Source organism: Sinohyriopsis cumingii, chromosome 2 (genome assembly GCF_028554795.1).
Source record: "Sinohyriopsis cumingii isolate HCF-2022 chromosome 2, ASM2855479v2, whole genome shotgun sequence".
NCBI lineage: Eukaryota > Metazoa > Mollusca > Bivalvia > Unionida > Unionidae > Sinohyriopsis > Sinohyriopsis cumingii.
The window spans coordinates 58,568,417-58,589,555 of NC_142962.1; the positions used below are offsets into that span (position 1 = coordinate 58,568,417).

Below are 21,139 nucleotides of genomic sequence, written 5' to 3' on the forward strand. Positions count from 1 at the left end.
GAGAATGATAAAGAAAGGTGTTTCAAAAGTGGCAAAAAAAGGTTTAAGACATTTGAACTGATGGAACAGTTTACAGAAGCCTTTGATGAACTGCAAAATAAATTAGTAGCTTAACTCATCCTTATTCCACGATCTTAGTAAATTAATTTCCGTTTAAATTTCCTTGTTACATTATAAGCATTATTTTTACTTCACGAAATTTAAATTTTAATCATTTTGGAATTTCTTTACAAATCCTCTTTTCGTCTTTAAAGAATAACATAATTTATCAATATTTTCAGTTTAATTTATGATGCAAGATGAATGGTACTAATTTAATTGTATCTGCTCTTTTTAAAGCTTATAAAATAATGCTAAATGAATCTTTCAATGAATCTTTCAACACTTCAATAACCTGCGATCATTCTTTTATTTCTTTCTACTTTTTTATAAAATAGTACTATTAAATTGAAAATTCATTAACTATTTAGCGATTTTTGAACATTATTTAATTATATATCTGCGTTGTCTTTTTGACATGTGCTTCTGCAAGTGGACAAATGTCTATGTTCTACCATTAGTGGAATAAATTCAAGCTGAAATCAACTTGTCTCCAGGCATATTATCTTGCTGTTTATAATTGTTTCATGTACGGTGTGAATCGATGGACATAGTAAGTGCCCGCTTTCAAATGCAAGTAATTAGAGTATTCATACTTCTAAACCTAAAGACATATCGATACAATAAGTATAAACGTATGGCAAGCATGCTTTTGAAATTTACGACATTGCTGCAGTAATTTGACTATATTTTCCCCCGCGGTGCTAGCGTTTGATGGTTGTCTGGAGTTAATACTTTTAACTTGTCAGCCAATCATATCACATTTCAATCGCTAACTCTATAACCAATACAATGGCCTCCAGCTGTTGCCTGGCGTGAAAGGTTACTCTACACTGTTGCACACTATTACGGGTAAACATATACGAGCAAGAACTGTCAGAGTTCCACAAAGCAGAGTGTAGAAATTACATAGTAACTTTGCGCTTTGATAACACCAAAAGTATTGAGAGGATTTAGCTAAAATTTCAGATTTAATGACAAAATAAGTAAATAAAATGTTTAAACTTTGCAACAATAATCAATATTTTCTTTTACAAAGGATAGTTTGCTGGGCTCATTTCGAATAACAGCTACTGGTATCAATGGGCTTAACAATGGGGATACATTTTGATTCTATACGGGTTGCATGATTTTTGCAAGTTCTATATAAATAAAAAAAATCAGTACATGCAATGTTTATGCTCGCTGCGGTTTCCACAAAAGCTAAAAAAATATATCTCGTCAAGTGTAAGGGGTATATAATGATAATTTTACCTGCAAATCTGATATTACTATTGCAGAAATCGGCGTAGTCGCAGCATTGCACATTGTCCCACTTCCGGCAATGAACGTCAATCGTGTCACATCCAAGTTTTCTCGTTCCCGTTGTTCGATTGAGCTCGGCATAACACTGAGAAGTAAATGATTGGATTGGAAGTTATAATCTCTTTGTCTTTAATTAAGCACATTATGTCACTTAACTAAGTATAGTATATAATGCACTATTTGTAACTATTGCGTACAAGCTTTATCATACATTTGTATTGGGGAAAAGTTTGCGAGCATTACAGAAAGTTTAACATAGTAATGTAGCAATTGTAACTTTTCAAATTGGCCGTCACCTACCCCGCTCCACCTGACCAAAATAACAAAACGTACATGTTCGGGAAAAGCAACGAATTCAGCTTATTAGACCCATCTTTTAAACAAAGAACATGTTCTTGAAACATCCAGGGCATGCTTTCTTGAAACCAAAAGTGTGACGCTGGAACCAAACTTCTCACTCATGTAAAGTAAACAGTAATGAAAATTAGTTGTCAAACTAACTATACAGACCTTTTGTGTCCATATACCCAAACGTATCAGACCATGGAAAGTGAACGACATTAATTATTTGCCTTTGTCGTCTGAGACACTGAATGAACTTAAAAATGTGTATACGTCGAAGTTTAGTCACTAATATCTCTGTATTATGGAGGGAATCAACTGTGACGTTGAAAACAAAGAAGAAAACAATGCAAAGCACCATTTTTGTTGCCTGATTGCATTACCTTATGTTTGTGGCCTCGGAATGAGGAAGGACAAAAATTACTACCGAACCTACTACCGAAATATCGTAATTATGATGAAATTACTTCATGTACGTCCAAGAATACCCCACCAGAATATGTCATACCGGAAGAATCGTTTGATACAATTGCAGAAGAAGCAGACCAATAATTGTAACTATACTAAGTGCCGAAGATATTATTCCAATAAGAATTTGGCGAAGACCCAAACAACAACAACCGTGTTGGATAATATAAAATTGAAAACACTGATATGAATACAGTTAAAGAGTATTTTGGCTAGGGTCGTAATAAAATGTTTAATTTTATATATTGAACTCAGCCTCATCATGATGTGCCACAATATATTTGCCGAAACCACAAATGTTTTATAAAATGAATAAATACATCAAATTTGAGATCATCATTATTCAGGGGATGCTGACAAACAACAACTCATCAATATAAACAAGTAATTGTATTTTATTAAATATCAATAAATACCGCCAAGATATACCGCAAAGGTTTTAATCATTTTTACAGGGCAATATGATGTTACTTCGCATTTTGTTACATTATGTTGCAATAAAATATTATGTAACATGCAATGTAGGAAATGAGTCTGAAACAGCTACTAGCATGAGGAAATACAGAAAGATCATTGCAAAATAGCTTGGAACATAAAGAAAATGAAAGATCAAAATTTAAGTTATTTTTAAACTGCGACACGTTGCAGACACAGTGGTTCAATCAATCAAACATTTTTTAAGCCAATCAAAATATTTTGAAAGGAAGTTAAAGGAGATTAACAGAACATACGTCGTCTATACCTCATGTTACTTCATCTTTTTTTTTTTTTACAACCATTAGAAGTCACAACCTCACATGAAATCAACAACTCAAATACAGGCAGAAAATGAATTAAAACAATATCGTATACCTGAAGAACAACAATCTATTCTTTTACATAAGTTTGCTAAACTTATACTTGTTAACACTAAATCTATTAACAGACTTCCTGATGCCGATACTGGAGTGATAAGGAAAACATTCAATCCTAAATTTAAAGAAAAAGCCGCCAAGAAACCGCTCTTATATTAGCCATATATAAAAATGGTACAAAGTCAGTTAGATGCGATGATGCCAGCTGGTGAGCCGCTAGATCAACAACTAAAACAAAATAAAAAAGCCACGTAAAATAACAGATATTAAAAACTAGCAAAACTGACTAAGTCAAGCTCTGTGGTAACATGCCAGAAAAGATGTACAATGCTAAATATTGACCATGATTCTGATGAAGGTGTATTTGAAAGGCATTTTTCAGCCAAGAAAATAACATCATAATCAAGACAATTTTGTGGCTGCAAAAAGGAATAATTTATTCAAGGAAACCTTTATTAAAAAAGTTACTGCAAAAGAAACAAATTTGATTTTGTGTACAAGCTAACAAGAATTCATCTGACCAACAATTGTTCTGATAATATTGCATATACTAGGAAACGTTCTTCAAACATTAGGATTATCCGTAGCATCTCAAGCTGTTTATGGAGGGGCATACAATGCCATAAACCAGGAATCTGGTATTGGTAAAAGACGATGAAGAAAGAAGTAATAAAATACAACAATACAAGTTGCCATAGATTGAATCCGGGTAGAGTTTATCACATCGAAATATACATCACAACAATACTCATTACAGTATCATAATACCATGGCAGTGACAAACTGAGATTAGCAAAAGAGCAAATAAATAGTACTATGCTAGGTGAAGCAGAGAATCACAGCTATTATCCACGACTTCGACCCACACAATTAAGATAAAACAAACAAGCATGGGGAATATAGGTCCATTGTTGGCTGGTTTTGCTGGAAGTTTATTACCTTATATATTAGGTATGCGTCGGAAAAGAACATTGCCAGACACTTACGATGTTCAAAGAGATTCAGCCAATTGATTTTAAAAAAAGGAACAGGTAGACTTAAAATTTAACAAATTTACAGACTGAAAAAAATATGGAAAAAAAATCAACGACTTTAGAGACTGTTTTAGCAAGATATATTACTGTAAAATATAGAATTAAACAAATGCATGGTTATTAACATGAATAGCATTTTGAGGGCGATGGAACACACTGGTTTGCCATTCATTATGATCCTAGATATTATAATACTGAATATTTGGATTCATGTGTCCTGCATTTCGCAATATTTTCGAAAGGTATATCAGACAAAGCCAGAAAAGCCAATTATTTATATTTATATTGATTTGATAATGTGTAGATATTATATGAGTGTTATAAAATCTACTATTATAAAACGAAGCAGCTAATTAAAATATTATTAAAGTTAACGGACCAAAATTGTAATAAAAATTATTGAAACAATATATAAGTTATGTAATATATTTATATAACATGTATTGCATGTAGGTGTAAAAAGTGAAACTGGTATGAATCATAAAATTATAGCATAAAAACAAAAATAACAGGAATGTTATGAGTCAGTTGTATAGTATGCAGTACAGGAAAACATCATGATTTCTCTCATCAATTATAGGCGATTAACTGACCATGCATAAGGTAATCATGTCAACGCTGCCAAAGAAAGGTCTTATGTGACGAGGAGGATACCTGTAGTGTGCACCAGGAAGTGAGCCACTCAATCCAGAAACGACACGTATTAATCAGCTTGATAGAATATGCGAGATCCGGTATTATTGCTATGTCAAAATTCCGGATAGCAAATTAATACGATGAGAGTCAGATGTTGTATGAACTTAATCAGCATGTTCGAAAAGAGATCACAGAGAAAACTGATAAGACTGACGTAAAAAACAATATTGGGGCTAGGAAAAGTGAAAATGTTGTTAAGCGTACCTAAGGGAACTTGGCAACTAGTTGAGGAGTTATCTAAACCAATAATTAGTAATTTCCCTCAACGCCGCATTATGACTGATATCATGAGCTGATCTAGTTCATATGTAAATTAAATAAAAATATAAATATTTGCTAAACGTTACTGACAATGTCAATAAATATGCACGGAGTGTACCATTCTGTGATCAAACGGTCACTAATATAATTAATCCCTTTGAAACAATTATAAATGTAAGGAAGTCTAAACAATTAAGAGTTGACCAAGTCAATGAAATTTATAATAATTTTTTACCGTTCTATGAAAACAATTCTGAAATGCAATACTCTTATAATGAGGACAGTTTTTAATCTTTTGAAAGATTGAAGAGAACAAGGAAAAATATAAGGTTGAAATACTTCACGGCAAACAATACCCATACATATTTAGATGCCTTGCAAATATTATAGATAAATATAATATTTCCAAATACAGTGTTCTTTAAAATGAAACAGGCTAGCACAAAATAAAACGAATGTCCCTTATATTAATCTGCAAGATGATTTTGTTTTTCAGAAAGGAGGAAAATCGAAGTAAAAATGGGTCATATGGTAAGAAATTAAAGTACAAAATCTACATTAAAATTAGATGTACACTAATAGGAGTGAAGAATTGTTTAAATTCATACGTATGCTGTATTCAAAACCATCTGTGTATAAAACAAATGATTACAATGACAAAAATATAAAGAACGTTTTACGAACAAGAATTACAAAAATCAAACTAAAACGTTTTTAGACTTTAATGAATATTACAATTTCATTATAAAAATAAGATATCGTTTGACAAATGGACCGACTTTGGGACAGAAATGTAGTCATGGAGACCATTTAAGCGTATTCATCCGTCGGTTTCTGTTTCATATTTAATGATCATTTAAATGAAGCGCATTCATTATATATGTAATGCATACCCGATTGTTAGAAACGCATGTCCCAAAGCATTCTTATCCCAAACGATATAAATACTACAATGTGCCTTCACCAGTGACCGTGACTGCGCGTAAATGGCATGAAAACGCAGGCCTGAAGTGAACAACACGAGCATGACATTAAGCATATTCCACCGGTGGCCTCAACAAATCAATTTATCATCTTCTTTTGAATCATGTAACGTTTGTTTTGATGTTTTTGTCTCTTAGGTGCCAAAAAATAATGTAAGCACTATATTCACTATTGTTTTCTTTTGATGCATTTCTCACATTTCTAGGTAATAAAAACATCGTAAGTAACCGAACCCTCACTCTATCCCACTAAATGGGAAGACGATTCTTGGTACCAGAATCCATATTATGACCAGTAGTGCAATATTTTTTATTTATGAAAGGTTAGTTTTAATGAAGTGTTTCACGTATGAGCTGTTATAAAATGTAATGATTAATTACTTACTTTAAACTTTGTCGCACAAGTGTTATTAATACAAGAGTGGGAACAGGAACACTTCGTCAGGTTTTTAGCCATCTGGGATCGGATGCAATCTGTGTATTATAAGAAGATAAGACTGATTTAAATCTTAATCTTAATAAAATAAAATTCAAGCATCGTTCCTGAGCAAAATCGTAAATTGAGACAAAGGCAAGACATGAATATAGATCTCTCTTTTCTCAAGAATTATAGATGTATTGTGTAACAATGTACAACAGAGTAATGTACTAAAGGTGCAATCCACGTGGTCCTCATATCCGTTTTTCAGACGAGATAATATGCTACAATCATTAGATGATATTCAGTGAAATTTCCAGTTTTGCACGTGAAGTAGTAGTTGTTGTTGTTGTTGTTGTTGTAGAGTTTAACGCCATTTTTCGGCACACGATAGGCTATACATGGCGGCCAGTATTAATGGTGGAGGAAGAACCCGGGAAAACCGCGGAAAGAACCACCGACCCACGAGAAGCTACTGGCAAGCTTTCTCACATACCCACATTGGCTGAATCCGAGACTCGAACCCACGCAGACAGAGGTGAGATGGCAGTGATCCGTAACGGAGAGCGCTTTAGTGCACGTGAAGTAAACACCGGCAAACGTTTTGCTAGCTTTATCAACATTGTTGATATTTGACATAATATACTGTAACCTGTCACGGGTCAAGGTCAAATAAAATGGCATAGATGGACAGCTCACGCTTTATTCGGTTACTAGATCTGTGCAGTGTATTGTAGTTCACCATCAAAGTTCTTATTTAGATGACAAAGCACAAAACAAAACAAATATAGTCAACGCAGTTTATTATATGACTTCCAGGTTTGTATGTGTTTTCTCACAAGATCACGTAAAATATAATATTTGCCAATTTTCAGAACAGATGTTTATAGTGTGTCGCTTGAGTTGAATGCGACACTGTGTGTCGTTTTGTAATAACAAAGTGTCGTTGTGTCGGCTATATTATTTCGACATCCAAATGACACGACCACAATAAAATGGGTGGAAATTTGTGATTTCAAACAGATACATGAAACTGAGTAGGAAATTCGATAATGACAGGACTAAATTTCCAATGGATAGCAGACGACTGTGTTGATGACGACACAGTGACAGTGTCGTCAGCTAAATCCCTCAACGGGAAATTTTATCTGATATAAAGAGGAAATAAAAGTTGAAACAATTTCAGAGAAATAGTAGCCATTATGAGTACTAAATTTAATGCGTCGGTAGTAACTAGTCTACCTTGCTATTAATGCTTGAAATTATCTGCTGAGATGACTAGATAATTTTGTTTTGCCTGGTCTTGAGACCTTTACTGGAGTCCAGTAGAACTACAACTGCCAAAACAGGCGGATCTCACCCCTATTTATAGGTTTTGGGAACACACTCGGGAAATTCATGACATAGATTTCACGAATTTTACAAAATATGAAAGAATTCGGAAAGATTAACCTGAACGCCTCCTATTGAGAAGCCGAGCGCCCAATACACACATTAGTAAAAATGGCGCGCGATTTCAACCGACAAAAATAGCAATAATTTCACAATAAATTATACGAAGATTCATCACTGATGATGAACCGTTTCATCACACTGGTAACGACAAATTATGAACTTACATGAGTATTACCTTAATCCGGGAGAAAAATAGATACAATTGCCTATTTCTCTCGCAAAATAGAAGATAAGTAATAACAGTTTACAATCCTATCATGTACACACTGGGCTTCAAAAATCTTTACCCAGATGATACATATTTAAACAAATCATTTTTATACGATTTACATATTTTATCAAATTGCTTTTCTTTTATGCAAGGGTATTATATCAAAGACTGTTACTACATTTACTATTATTTGCATTGGAAATAGTCGCACTACTTTTCAACATGAAGATTCCCTTAACAATAAAAGGAGATTGCACATTATCTCCAGCATTAATGATATGTGCAAATACACTTTATAAGAATATAAGTTGACAGGTAGTCAGGATTGCTTCAATATTTCGATACTTATGGTGCCCGACACCGAACATACGGATGAGGCTGTTGTAAAAGGTTTGCCGACAGATCGGAGGCACTTTTGTGAAGTCCGATACCTCCGGATTTAATCTCCCCTTCAAGACGAAATAGTGCAGTCGCGGAGATTGTTAAAGTCGTGAGTTACAGAAAGTGGGGCGATTCCAACAATATACATTTCAATGTTCATGAGTGAAATATGTATATAATTATGCTCCCACCTCCAGCAGATTTAGTAGAGTCAAGCAACTTGCCAAGATGAAGAAATATAAGGAATAATAGGATACTGGACAGAGAAAGCAAAATGTATTATATTGAAAGGGAACATGGTGCTAGGACCCAAATAAAGTTAAAACAGGATGTACATATGTGACATGAAAACCGTGCTTGGAATTCAGGCATTTGGAATATAGTATTCTGGCGCCTATTAAGTTTGTGATGCCGAATTACTTGAATATTCTCTGTTCGTTTGACTCTGTCAATAGCTTTCATTTATTAAGGCATGATCAAAATTTATTTGAATTGTTTCTATGAATCCACTGTTATCGTTATGTACTTCCCCACCCAACTCCACTCACACAGCTTCACCATCCCACCCTATATAATTCCATATAATTTATATGCTTCTCTTTGGTAATCCGTACTAAAACTAATTTGAATTTATGATTTGTTTTCAATCATATCCATTTCGACGGCAATTTCTTTGTTGCTGTTGTTATCGTTTCATAATTATGAATATTGCAGTGATGTTGATTATATATATATATATATATATATATATATATATATATATATATATATATATATATATATATATATATATATATACTCCTAGATTGTCGATATTGATGGCTTTAACAACTTGCTGCAATATTACCAAAACTGACCGCACAGATGGCCAGGTGGTTAGAGCGTCCGCTTCGGATGCGGGAGGTCGCGGGTTCGAACCCTGAACGAGTCAAACAAACGACATATAAAAATGGTAACAGCTACATCGCTATTCGCTCAGCATTTGGAAGTTAGTGTTATGACTGGTTGGCTTGGTATCAGGATAATGTGACTGAGTGGGACACCATGCTACATGTCTGCGGGATGATGTCCATGTGCTAGACATCACAATAAACTGCCACACTGCAGACATCGTATAGACATGACTGACAAATATTTAAAGCTACGTTTAAAATCTAAATCACACACACACACACACACACACACACACACACACACACACACACACACATTGCCAAATCGAGGATTAAGTCTTATCTGTGAAATAAATGTGAGAAAAATATCATTGCTGCTCCATATATAAAATAATATTTGAAACCCGGAAATATTGCAAAGCTAACGTTAAACGCGGGTATCGAGTAAAATTTGTGTAGCCCTATTGGTAAATTAATGCCATCATTGGAACAACAGTATCGGTTTTCATACATTCCATAACGCTAGTTTCTAAACATCCCTCAGGCAAGAACGACAGTGATTAGTTGGTATCTTTATATCTGCGCAGTGCATCATGGGTAAAAATGACCGCATTTCAATCACTCTGTTCAAAGATGGCGGCTGAAAGTTTTAATTTAGCACCAGAAGTGTGATGTAGTTATCAGCCAGCTGAGTTGCACGTTTTTAATTCCACATTTTTTATCCGTTTTAGTAACTCCCTAATATCTTTGCTATTTTTTGTTTCAATGACAACCAGAACGACCATTAATATAAAACCCGTTGATCAACAAGCTTCAGTTCATTCGGATGAAATAATGCACATATATTGTGTGTGTATAATATAATGTACGAATATAGTATGAAGTAATTCGAGTAAATATGAACAATACATTTTTTAAATAAGGTTCAAACAAAAAGCTCTTTAATAGTAAAAGATGTATAAATGCAAATTCTTTGGAATAGGAGGAATTATTTGTTTATCTATGATGGTGTATTGCGTTACATTGTTGTAAGATTTGTATTTTCTCGATTAGCCAGAAGTAACTAGATGGGTTTGGGAGTGCATGGAGGAAATAGTGAGCGGTGGGTCCTTTATCCTCTTGTTTTGTCTTAATCCAGATCGACGCCTCCGTAATCCAGTAATACTACTTATTGTCGCAATCTCCCGCAACATCGTCGTCAAATGTCTACATCAGATCGGCAATATTTCAACATGTCTTCTTTAAGTCAAAAGGTTATATATGATCAGTTGCTACCAGGTGTAGAATGTCCAATTTTTGGTGTGTGTTCCTACGGTTGTATTTGTAAGAACGAACGTCAGACAAATACGGGACCAAAATGTATCGATTAGTTTCGATGTTGAAAAAGTGTTGAAATTAACATGCTGCCATTTCTCTCATTTCGAACGTTGTTGCCATTCTATTCAAAACCATAGCCAGATATCGCATGGAATCTTTATACTGTGCGTTGAGCACTTTTGTGTAAATAAGCGTGGATCCTTTTATGACGACTATTGGATATTCGATGCCTTGGTCCGAAAAATATTTGAAAAGAAATCCTGAGAAATTGTAACATACCAATGACAGTTCTCGTAACCATATAGTTTCACTTCGCTCCAAGTATTGTCAATGAGATTTCAAAACCATTCAGCAAAATCAGCAAGAAAATGAGAGCACCGAAATATGATTTCTCGTCCTTATTAAAACTTACATATGCATATATATAGGAGGCAGCCCAAATAGCTAAACCATTCAGCAAAATCAGCAAGAAAATGAGAGCCCCGAAATATGATTTCTCGTCCTTATTAAAACTTACATATGCATATATATAGGAGGCAGCCCAAATAGCTAAACCATTCAGCAAAATCAGCAAGAAAATGAGAGCCCCGAAATATGATTTCTCGTCCTTATTAAAACTTACATATGCATATATATAGGAGGCAGTCCAAATAGCTAAACCATTCAGCAAAATCAGCAAGAAAATGAGAGCCCCGAAATATGATTTCTCGTCCTTATTAAACCTTACATATGCATATATATAGGAGGCAGCCCAAATAGCTAAACCATTCAGCAAAATCAGCAAGAAAATGGGATCCCCGAAATATGATTTCTCGTCCTTATTAAAACTTACATATGCATATATATAGGAGGCAGCCCAAATAGCTAAACCATTCAGCAAAATCAGCAAGAAAATGAGAGCCCCGAAATATGATTTCTCGTCCTTATTAAAACTTACATATGCATATATACAGGAGGCAGCCGAAATAGCTAAACAAACAGACCGCAATGACCTACTAAAATATGGAAAGAAGGAAAAGGCTGATAGGATACCATTTATTCTGACCTACCATCCAGACAATCCCCAAAGGGAAACACTCGAATAGTGGAATCGTCGGACGCACTAAAGTTAATCCTATTTAACAAGCCTGTAGTCGCCTACCGGAGACCAAAAACCTCAGGGACATCCTATCGCCAATCACTAATCAAGACCACCCCAGTCAATCTGGCCCCTGTGGCGATAAAAGGTGCACAGTGACTAGAGACAAATTAAAGATACATGGTCCAAACAAAACGTGCAAAACACAGAATGTCATTTATCTCATCGCATGTAAGATTTGTAGCCTTCAGTACATCAGAGAAACTGAAAAGCTACACAAAAGGATCAACCCTCTGATTGGATGACAAAGAAGCTATACAGAAACCCGGTCTCAGAACACTTTTCCTCTCCTGGCCACATTTTCTGTGATATAACAATTATTGCAATTACTCACAATCCCAATTGGAGAACCCCAAAACTGGGGAAATAAAAGGAATCTTACTGGATACGCCACCTTAGAACATTGAAACCAAGCGGTTTAATCCATATAGACTAGAAAAAGACAACCGTACACTAATAAAATTATCTTTGGCAGCCGACACATTCTCTTTTAAATAACTCTCTAAATTTGCTTAATAGCCTATGACTACTATAACAGTGAAATATCCGGGATATAATTTGCGTTTACATCAATTTACATAAAATAACATATCTCGTTATGACTCATCAATTTCAATACAAATATTTTCCAGTATCAATAACAAGCTGAAATAAACTAGTTGAAATATAATAAAGTTAAAAGGTTGAATTCCTGTAAAAACAGCCATGTAAAGTTTCGCAAACATAACCGTTGTTCTGTCTTACTTGTTTGTCTTGTCTATGTTTTGTAAATGCCTTTGAAAAGTCTCAATAAAGAGTCGAAAGCGCTCAGGCTAGCTAGATACTAGTTTCGCGCTGTTCGTTATCAATTTATTGCATATATAGCGCACTGGATCCAGCAAGGGATCACGTGTGTCAGGGATTGATCAAGATAAATGCATATATACAATATATATATATATATATATATATATATATATATATATATATATATATATATATATACACACACACACATATATATATGTGCGTGTGTGTGTGTGTGTGTGTGCTTCTGTCATTGATTGTTTGGAATTATATAAACCTTGAGAACACTTGTCATAGTGTGGGCAATTCTTATTGCGAAAAGTTACGAACATTTCTCATAAAGAACTGTTTAAATTATCTGAGTGGTATTTTCAGTACTGTGTCTCTTCGTTTGTTGTGGGCGTCGTTAACTTTATCATCTTTACTTTCAAATGTATGAAATAGCAAATAAATCTAATTCCCCAAAAGCTAGAGCTAAATTGTCAGCTACATGGGCATACTTTGTTTGTTTTACAGTCAAACTTGCTTCCAGCACAGGATACAATTTTCAGACACACTTGTCCTGCAATATGAAGCGGTGCAGTATGGAAAAATACCACGCGATTATGGCACTGTCATATATGTATGTATGTATGTATGTATGTATGTATGTATGCATGCATGCATGCATGCACGTACGCACGCACGCACGCATGTACGTAGTACTTATGTATGCATGTATGTATGTGTAAAAGACATAAAAATAGCGACCGTAACCAGATAAATGTTTTCTGTCCAAAATATTTTAATTGTTTACTATTTAAATATACTTGTTTAACTTGCTATTTTTTTCTTCTTCTCTTTTTGATATATTTCCGCAAAAGTAATGCCATCATTGGAGTTTAAATATCATGTTTTGGGAAAGGATCTAGATGAGTAATTTAATAAACGACAGTAAAATAGTTTACAAACAGTTGTTCGTCCAACCTGCGCAAAGGTTAGCTTGACACATCCATCTGTACACAGCCCAAGCATAATTTACTCAGGTGGTGTTGTGGTTTACTAACTGGGTTAACATTACAGATATCATTGTAACGTTATCCAATTATCGTTGCAACGTCTACATTTTATTGATGCCAGAGAATGGAAGCAATAAACGTTACCGTTGCAACGGTATTTTTAACATTAATAGTTTTGGTTATTTCAAAAATATATTTTATCGTCGCCACGCTAAAAATATTCATTTTACCGTCGGGTCTTTGTCCAGTGCTAAACAATATATTGCTACCGCTCTAACGACAGAAATTATCGTTTTAATGACACACTGTTTCGCTACAACACTAATTTGATAACCTGGCTACTGTATTTTGTATACAGTTCAACTGTTGCAAAGGTACCACTAGTTTCTGCCATTTTGGAACACCACTGGTTTGTAAAATCTACAGTGGAGCACGTGTAATCACTGCCCTAGTGTCACTAACCAGCGATTTATGTCTGACCTAAAAACCTGTCGACCTCAGAACGTGTATTAGACACAATCGAAAAGAAAAACTTGGATTTTGGGCTGCGTTCGGTTGGAAAGGTATATTGTACTATTAAGATGGATTTGAGCTGCATTCAGTTGGGATGGAATGCAGAACCATCAACGTGGATTTGGGCAGCGGTCTGAAGGGATGGAATAGTGTACCATTAACGTGTATTTGTGCTGCATTTGGTAGGGAAGGTATATTGTACCATTAACGTGGATGGCTAACTTTCAATACCGAAATACCCCTCCTCTAAGTTGAAATTTCAACATTGTGGACAAAAATTCCCATTGAGTTGGCATCGCACTGAGTATCCGGATTTTTCAAATCATCATCAAATGTTAACCAATAAATTTTAGTTACCTTTATTTTATTGTTGGTGAAGTTATAAAAAAAATAAGCTGTTGTTTTCTTCTAGTGACTGTATTAAATATTTTCACCATTAACAATTACTACAATGTATTCAAGTACTACTTGCATGCAAATCTCTCTCTGTCTCTCTCTCTCTCTCTCTCTCTGACCCCCCCCCCCCCAACACCTCACCACACCACACACACTATGCAAAGATGATCGGAAAATGTGTGGCTTCCATCAAACATGAATATTTTCAGGATCACAGTAAAGTCTCAATAAGAATTATATAATAATGTTTCATATTTAAGGAAGAAAACTAATACATAATTAATGTTTACGTCTCATGCATTCCTTTTATTGTCTTTTCAGTAGACTATATTTTTAATACAAGTTTATGAGAAAATGGGCGACACGTGGTGAATAAACTGTTTTGTTCTTAAATATGTTTTATAACTTTATTATTGCTGACAAATGTTTCATGGAAATACTCTTGTTGAACTATTGGATGGAAAAAGCGTTTATCGAATCCCCTAAGTCTTGTCTCAACACTTGCTTTTGAAAGACAACAATGGGAAATGTATGCAAAGAATTCGGGCAGACAGATATATGCTTATGGTTTCTGGGGGTCCAATGTCAACAAAAATATTCAGAAACATATTGAATTTGATGTTCGAGACAGATTTCACAGATTGAATTTAGTGTCAAAAACAAAGTTCACAGATTGAAATTAATGTTCAAAACAGATTTCACAGATTAAATTTAACGTTCAAAACAGAGTCCACGGATGAAGCAAAAATACAAGATATTTGTATTAGTATTTAAAAATGTGTAAAAGCGATGGAGAAGGAACATTTTCACACTTCGTCTATTTTTTGTTCTAATTGTAGATGAAAGTCCTGCATGTTGAGAATTTGTCAAGAATATTATCTAATTAATACTGTGGCATTTGAGGATCACTTCTAATTCCAGGAGTAGAAAACTTTTTAAATGCAAAATACAGCTGCTTTCTATGCAAAGACACACACACACACACACACACACACACACACACACCAAGACATTCAAGCATATGTTTAAAATCTCAATCCCAAATATCTGTATTTGAAAGAATCAGATTAGAATAAAGTACAATCTATTTTTTGATTCATGTTTAAAGAATTCATACTTTAGACCGGTTGAAAAAGAAAAAGAAAACGTTTAACAATACATACCTCTTACCTTCTATCTGATGAACGCTTGCAGTCTGGCAAAATGTATTTTTCCGATTGAGTCGTAAAATAGTTTGACCAGAGCGCATAAACGTATACCGTATTTAAACGTATGTAGGTCAGTTCGTTTAATCTAAAGGTCTCTATATATTCATGTAGTTTTATTTCATTCCCTCTATATTGTCAAGGATTTTTTTTCTCGAAACCATGATTATTGTTGCATCAGGATTCAGATTTCTCTCTTGAAACAGCTATCTGGCATTGACACATTTATTTAACTTTATTCCGAACCCGAATTCAATTAAAGACGGCGTAAAGTAGACAGTTAAACTTAAAGACCATGTAGAGTAGACAGCTAAAATTGAAGACGGCGTAAAGAAGACAGCTAAAATTAAAGACGGCGTTGAGTAGACAGCTAAAATTAAAGATGGCGTAAAGTAGACTTCTAAAATTAAAGACCGTGTCAACTAGAGAGTTAAAATTAAAGACGGCGTAAAGCAGACCTCTAAAATTAAAGATGGCGTAGAGTAGGCAGCTAAAATTAAAGACGCCTTAAAGTAGACTGCTAAAATTAAAGATAACGTAAAGTAGACAACTAAATTTAAAGACTGCGTAAAGTAGACTGTTAAAATTAAAGATGGAGTAAAAGTATATTGCTAAAATTAAAGACGGCGTAAAGTAGACTGCTAAGTTTAAGACGGCGTAAAGTAGACTGCTAGAATTAAAGGCGGGGGCAAAGTAGACTGATAGAATTAAAGACGGTGCAAAGAAGACAGCTAAAAAATAAAGACGACGTAAAGTAGACAGCTAAAAATAAAGACGGCATAAAGTAGACTGCTAAAATTAAAGACGGCGCAAAGTAGATAATCTAATGCATGAATACAGTGCTTCCGCCAAAATGGGATAAAATTAATCCCGGCCAACATGTCCATTGGAGACACTGACCATAATCCGGTACAGCAAAGATAAATCGATTTAAAATTATATTGAAGGAGATATGCTCCTGGTATGATCTGTACACATTACGTGCCGTCGACCTTGTGGTACTGTGGTGGTTTTAAAGTCATTGCGTACTTTTGAGTGTAAATGTATTTTAAAATTTACATCAAAAAAATACAGTCTACTGCGATACCCTTTTTTGTGTCCTTTGGCTTCATAGAGCTGTAAGTATTTTTGGGCTTATTTGTATTTTTCCTATTAACGTTTAGAACAACAACTGATTTGTAATTTACTAACGTTCTTTTTCAAATTATGTCTAATTGCTAATGTTTTAATTAGCTTCATCTCATGAGAGCATGTAGTAACATCAAACAACCTTTAGATGTTATTTTTTGATGAACGAAAGAATTTTTAAAAAATTTGGTGCTATTCGGCTTTTCAATAAAACCTTTAGAAAAATTCATGCGAAAGCTTCAATAAGAGCTGATTGAATCTGAATGGACTACCTTGAGAATTTTAAATTTTAGTAAGATTATGACTTATGGTACTCTGAATACGATCATTAACAGAGACCGATTTCTAGGAGCTAACAAATTCATATGAGACAGTATCCATACTTTGACAAAATCTTTGGCCTTCCTGTATTTTCAGTAACACCTATAACGGGGTTTGACGATAAATAAATTACGTTATTTAGTGGAATAAATGTGGATTTCAGCGTTAAATTAATCATAAAAATACTTTTTAAAAACTGATATACAACACAACGATCTCAGTGTTAATTTCAACGAAAAATAACCCAGGACAAGACATGTCCATTCTTCTAAATACATGACATCACTGGTAGGAAAATAATGCTTCCAAGGTTAGCAGCCAAGTATTACTAATTCCTTCAAATCCTCCATTTTAGCAACAAAAATCCCACGAGAGAAATAAAAATGCAGCAACTAAAAGCAGAAAAAAGCGAAACAAAGAAAGGAAAAACATCAACTGGCATCATTAATTAGTTAAATATTCTATACCATAATTTAAGTAATCTAAACCTCCTGTCCACACAATAACTTAAGTAATATATACCATAACATTGTAATATATACCAAATTTTATTAATCAAAACCTCCTGGCATTCCATACAATAACTTGAGTAATATATACCATAACATTGTAATATATACCAAATTTTATTAATCAAAACCTCCTGTCATTCCACACAATAACTTGGGTAATATATACCATAACATTGTAATACATACCAAATTTTATTAATCAAAACCTCCTGTCATTCCACACAATAACTTGGGTAATATATACCATAACATTGTAATATATACCAAATTTAATTAATCAAAACCTCCTGGCATTCCATACAATAACTTGAGTAATATATACCATTACATAGTAATATATTCTATAAGTAATATATACCATTACATAGTAATATATTCTATAACTCTTTGCATCTCATTTTAAGCAATATCGGGATTCCAATGCAACTGCTCAGCTCTATTTCTATAGCGTTATATATTGAGCGTAAAATGCAATATGCTTGTTTCTTTTTTAATATAAATAACTCCTTCACAAAACAAATTGTACGTGCAAATTCAGTTTACATTTATTGGTAATTATTGTAGCAATTACCACTTATTGCGTTATGTATATGATGTCTGGCTATACGACACCCACCCATCGTATAAAGCCTGTTCGCATTACCTATCGCCCACAACATAGTTTAATGTACAACATTCGGTTCAACCTTTATCGATGAGTCTAAACCCACGCGGCTTTCTCATGCTTGTGAATCATTATGATATTGTTGTGTGTCACTAACATATTGGTTTTTGTCGGTAATGTAAAAAATGATGTTTTTGTTCATAATAATAAATTGTGCAATAAATCCAAAACTAAACTTCTATTTCTAAGTCTTTGTATGCAGCTTTCATAGATCTGGGTACCATTAAATTTGAAACAATAAGAATTAGTGGATGCAGACTTACGCTACACGCTCCAAGTCAAAGCCTAACGGCCAGAGTTATGTACGGGGTAACCGTGCGGTGCATGTTCTTGACGTATGCTACACTATGTAGTGCTGAAGTGTACAGTTCCTTGTAGAAACAAGAATTATCACTCCAGTTTCGGAAATCTGAATATATTTTTTATAAGAACTGTCTTTGATTCAGAATCTCACATAAGCACATGTATTTTCCAGGAAAAAAGAATTAATCCTTTTGTATCCAAGTAATTTGAAATAACTCCATACAGCACAACATACCCCTTCCAGTGTAAAGAATAAGCCCAGCTACTACTGAAAATCTCTCTCTAAAACAAAGGTTATATCGTATTCTAAAACGCAAAATGGGGTTCATGTGATCATGTTCCAAAACCTCGTCGAAATTATTTACTTGTTAAAGAGTACGTACACCCAGTGTGGCCCTGACCAAACCAATCGTTTTACTCTAACAAAAAACAAAACAAATTGTTTACATCTTAAATCAGATGTCCCATCATGACCTCGACAACAACCAATCATTCTAAAATAACAATATAACTTATTTACGTGGCTGCTACTATTTCGAATCAAGGTCAGGATCTAGATCAACATCTGGTGTTTACCAAACGAACAGTCAATGCCAACTATTTTCTGGAAAAAGTATCATCTCCAGTGAATAAGTTTCCATTACAATAGCATGTAATGAAAAATAAATAAAATTTAAAACTGCCAAACAAGCAATTAAATTGAAATAAATATATATTAAGTCATATATAATGAAATAAAATATACATAGCACAAGTTCTATTGATAAAGAAACACTTCTTTGTTAATGTTAATTGTACTATTTATTTTTCTAACCTGGACCGGCTTTTATGTATATATATATATATATATATATATATATATATATATATATATATATATATATATATATATATATATATATATATATATATATATATATATAGTCACTTTTTATCCCAAATCTTGTCACAGAGTGTGCTTTATTTATGCATTACATTTTCCTTCGTTCATTTCTTATTAGTTTGCATGTCTTCGTGTTCTCTTTTTAACTTAGGCGAGTTGCATCGTATTGGTTCCACCATGTGAATAATTGCTCTTCTGTAGAGTTAAAGCACGAGAAAAAGTTCGTCTTATCATTACGTCAAATTTTTATATAATTGGTGTGCTTTTCATTTCCCAAAAGATAAGCATCAGATACCTGCCCAGTAGAGATAAAAGTGTAAATAGCAAGAACAGAATGACCTGTAGTGATGCTATTTTGATCACTCTGCTTATTAGAGCGAGGTAGGAGGCTATACCAATAATGTTTATTTTGCTTCTTGTTGTACCTTTCATGTGTTGCAATGTTGAATTATCAAACATTTTGCTACATCCCGATAGAATTAATTGATAAGATACAAATTATCAAATGGCTAATACTTTTGCAAATCTAGTGGTCTGAAATTTGTTCTTTTGTATATTATGGCTGTTGCTTTAGCTCTTACATCATCTTAGGATACAGAACGGAAGTCACGTGTCAGATTCGTCTGATTCCTATAGGTGTACTAATTCACTTACATCGTTAACGGATAGTACGTTATCTTTATTACGTACTATCCGTTATTATATGTCATCCCTACATAATTTATGATGGTTTTGACAGTATTACACTCACAAAGAAACACTAGATAATATAGTTCAGGAAAATGATCTTAAGTTAGATGGTTACCATAAGTAATATGGGGTATAGCTGTGTAATGGTCTTTATTTCAGAAAATGTTATGTTCGAACCATGTACCGATTTATTAACATGCAACCTTGCAGGGATAGGGACAGAAATATGCTCAAAATGTTTGAAATGTCTGCTCCTTTGAATAATCGAATATCATCATTTAACGGTATCCATATATGTAGTAATATCAAAAGTCAGGGTGATTTGAACTAGTACTTATTCAATTGAGAGGTAGCGATATTTAATGTCATGCAACATATAATAATCGTGTTGACCAGATTTAAAAATTGCTCTGAAATACCATTAGTTTATCTTCAACCATACATGTTCTTTAATTGATGTACTCTCTGACGATGCTAGCATGATCGCAGCGTATCCTATCTCATTACACGGCTGCAACATCAATACTCAACATGTTATACATTGTAATGTTCTGTAATACAAATGTAATAATACTTTAACACATATAGAATGGACAACGAATATGGTGGCATATTGTGATGTTAATGGCGCCGTAGTAACTTTTCATTCGTCCTAGATTCGGTTTAGTAAAGATTATATACATTTCACGCAGGAACTGTCCGTTTGAAACGTAGAGGTCGAAGCATAAAAAGTAGCACAAACAATAAGCGCTACCGAATACTGCTTCTACTACTACTACTACTACTAATAATAATAATAATAATAATAAGAAGAAGAAGAAGAAGAAGAAGAAAAATGTTCTTAATAACAATAATCTGAGGTATAGTCAAATAAAAATTAAAAAG

At 33.8% G+C, this 21,139-nt stretch overlaps 1 protein-coding gene across 2 annotated transcripts in view; it reads right to left on the reverse strand.

The window, feature by feature from the left end:
• LOC149804950 (activin receptor type-1-like) overlaps nucleotides 1–15,757 on the reverse strand; it is a 47,629-nt gene extending 31,872 nt beyond the window's left edge. For both annotated transcript variants that reach the window (XM_089946181.1, XM_089946173.1), the window contains exons 1-3: nucleotides 15,712–15,757; nucleotides 6,428–6,516; nucleotides 1,354–1,489 (exon numbers count right to left, since the gene is read on the reverse strand). In XM_089946181.1, coding sequence (XP_089802307.1) covers nucleotides 1,354–1,489; nucleotides 6,428–6,499 — 208 coding nt within the window. In that variant the 5' untranslated portion in view covers nucleotides 6,500–6,516; nucleotides 15,712–15,757. The remainder of the gene's footprint in view (nucleotides 1–1,353; nucleotides 1,490–6,427; nucleotides 6,517–15,711) is intronic.
• Nucleotides 15,758–21,139: the final 5,382 nt, after the last annotated feature.